The following is a 2,494-nucleotide window of genomic DNA, read 5'->3' as shown; positions in this document are numbered from 1 at the left end:
TTTGACTCCCCAGCCTGAATGACCACATACATATTTACAGATGGGCCACCTGGTAGCAACCCCTGACACAAGCCTAGAACACAGCTTGAAATCATGCCTCTAGAGCCACAGTGGAATGCCTTAACTACTCTGCCACCACAACCTTATCTTCTGAATGAGCACCAACAAAGCCAATAAGACTACCAGTGGTGGTACTTTGGGTGATGTGGACACCTGTCAATGGCAAACTCTTCAAATATTCCTGTAAACAACTATCAGTTGGAAATAGCCAAGCATATATTTTAGAGGTCCTAGTACATATATAGAGAGATTTCTGTATAAGTAGCTGACAAATATATAAAATCAAACACTAACCATCATATTAACTGATAATTACACCCATGGCAGGAAAGAATGGTAAAGAACACATTGTGATAAATGTCATTCTTCTGTTTTAAATTTTCTCAGAATCAGAGAGCAAGCCTTGAAGACCATGAATTTATCCAACAATGCATCAAAATCTGAGCAAATAGTAAAGATAGTGAAAACATCCCTTTACATGCTAGATTTCATCTTCATTACCACAGTTACTTTGTTAATATTAAAGACGGTGCGCCACAACTCGCCAATGAAGAAAGAAATTCAGTACTTTTTGCTGTGCCATCATCTCCTATGTTGTTCTGTATTCTGTTGTTTTGGTGTTGTATACAACACAATACGAGCCTTTGATGCGAAAAGTCCCCAACTTATTATGTGGATAATCTATGGAGTACAAATAGCAACTGGGGAAGGAGTACTAATAACTTTGACTTTGATGGCTCTTAACAGATGTCTTGCTGTATGTTGGCCTTTAAGATACTTACAGTTGGTACATTCATGGAAACACAAAGTCATAATTTGTGTTTGGATTACAACAATGCTCAAATCTACATGCTTGTTAATGATAGAAGGCATTGACAAGAATCCAGAAGATATATTCAAAACAGAACCTTCTTCCCTAACTGTTTTGGGTGGTGTTTTTGCAAGATCAACTGGAATTATTTTGATTTTATTTCTCATAATCATCATTATAATAAGCTACTGTCTCTTATGTACTGAAGGAATAAAAGCTGGTCATTTCAATAGCTCAAATAGCAAAGCCAGAAAAACTGTAATTATTCATGGATTGCAAATGAGTTTGCATCTTCTTCCACCTTTAATAGTAATAGCCGTTGAAAGAGGCTCTGACCCTACTATTTTACATTTAACAGCCTTTGTTGTTTTCTCATTTGCACAATGCCTGAGCCCTGTAGTTTACGGTCTACGAAACAAAGATCTGCAAATCAAGCTATTCAACAGACAAAGAAACATAGACGGACCATATACAGACCATACAACAAACAGTAATGCTATATAGAAGCTTCAGACAACAAAGCAGCTGGCTGATTTAGAGAAAAATAATACTAGGTGGCCGCATCAACACGAGATGCTGACTTTGTAGTCATTACTGTACAGTAGCACTGGTGAACGTCTTTTTTGTGGCACTATTGTGCAGTAGCTTACCAGCCAATCAGCAGTGTGTGGAGCTCACAGCAAAAAGACCATGAAAATGGGGCCAGACACTGTAAGCAGCCTGCAATTTTTACTGTGCCTCCATGTGCTTTAATAGATCCCTGACTGTCTCAAAGTAGGCATGGAAAGACACACCCGTCCTGGCTTACAGACAGCCCCTGAATCTCAAATGGCATCTCTCAAACAACTGACTAACAAACTCCCATCCTGAGGCACCAGGCCTTGCAATGGACCCAGTGGCTACTATATCCCTACATCAATACAGACCACATCATCATTAGACCTAATAACGACTGTAACATCCAAGGTTCATTCACCTGCAACTCCACCAATGTCATATATGCTATCACCTACTTAAAATGCCCCTCTGCCATCTACTTTGGACAGACAGAGTAATCTCTATGTATAAGAATGAATGAACATGGATCTGACATCAACTGCAGACAGACACAAAAGCCTATGGCACAACACTTCAGCCCCATGGATACTCCATCACTGACCTCAAGATTGCTGTTCTCAGACAAAAAAAAATTAAAAAATCAGTTTGAACAGGAAATTGCAAAACAAGAATTCATCCACAAACCGGACCATGTTAAATAGGGACTACGGATTCTTATCTCATTACCTGGATTAGCTTTTGTGACTCACTTTGTTCCTATGCATTTCCTTATTTGCCTTTCCCTCCTAGCACTGCTCCCCTCCCCTCTCTCTCTCTCCCACCCTGTCCCCTCTCCCTTGTCTTTTATATTTTAATTTCTCTCTCCTTATACTCTGTTTTTTGTACATCCTTTCACAGCATCTGATGATGTGGACTTAGGTTCACAAAAGCTTGTGCTCTCTACATGTATCTTATTTAGTTATATGTAAAGGTACATATCTACCCTGACTTCAGATGAACATGGCTAACTATCTCTCTTTGCAATGCAAAGAGCCAGAGAACAAGGTAAACTGAAAAACAATATGT

At 39.2% G+C, this 2,494-nt stretch overlaps 1 protein-coding gene across 1 annotated transcript; it reads left to right on the top strand.

Annotated features, from left to right (window-relative positions):
• The first annotated feature begins 450 nt into the window (after positions 1-450).
• Positions 451-1,805, top strand: LOC109287843 (olfactory receptor 4K17-like). Its single transcript, XM_019503109.1, has one exon. The coding sequence runs from the start codon at positions 473-475 to the stop codon at positions 1,373-1,375; it is 903 nt and encodes a 300-aa protein (XP_019358654.1). The 5' UTR covers positions 451-472; the 3' UTR covers positions 1,376-1,805.
• Positions 1,806-2,494: the final 689 nt, after the last annotated feature.

The sequence above is a fragment of the Gavialis gangeticus genome, unplaced genomic scaffold (assembly GCF_001723915.1).
Source record: "Gavialis gangeticus isolate Ggan-Ray unplaced genomic scaffold, GavGan_comp1, whole genome shotgun sequence".
Lineage (NCBI taxonomy): Eukaryota > Metazoa > Chordata > Crocodylia > Gavialidae > Gavialis > Gavialis gangeticus.
The sequence above is the reverse complement of the archived record's forward strand: the minus strand, read 5'-3'. Positions and strand labels throughout refer to the sequence as shown.

What these genes read in the sequence shown, in the direction of transcription:
- LOC109287843 (XM_019503109.1), top strand. Translation starts at nt 473, where the DNA reads ATGAATTTATCCAACAATGCATCAAAATCTGAGCAAATAGTAAAGATA.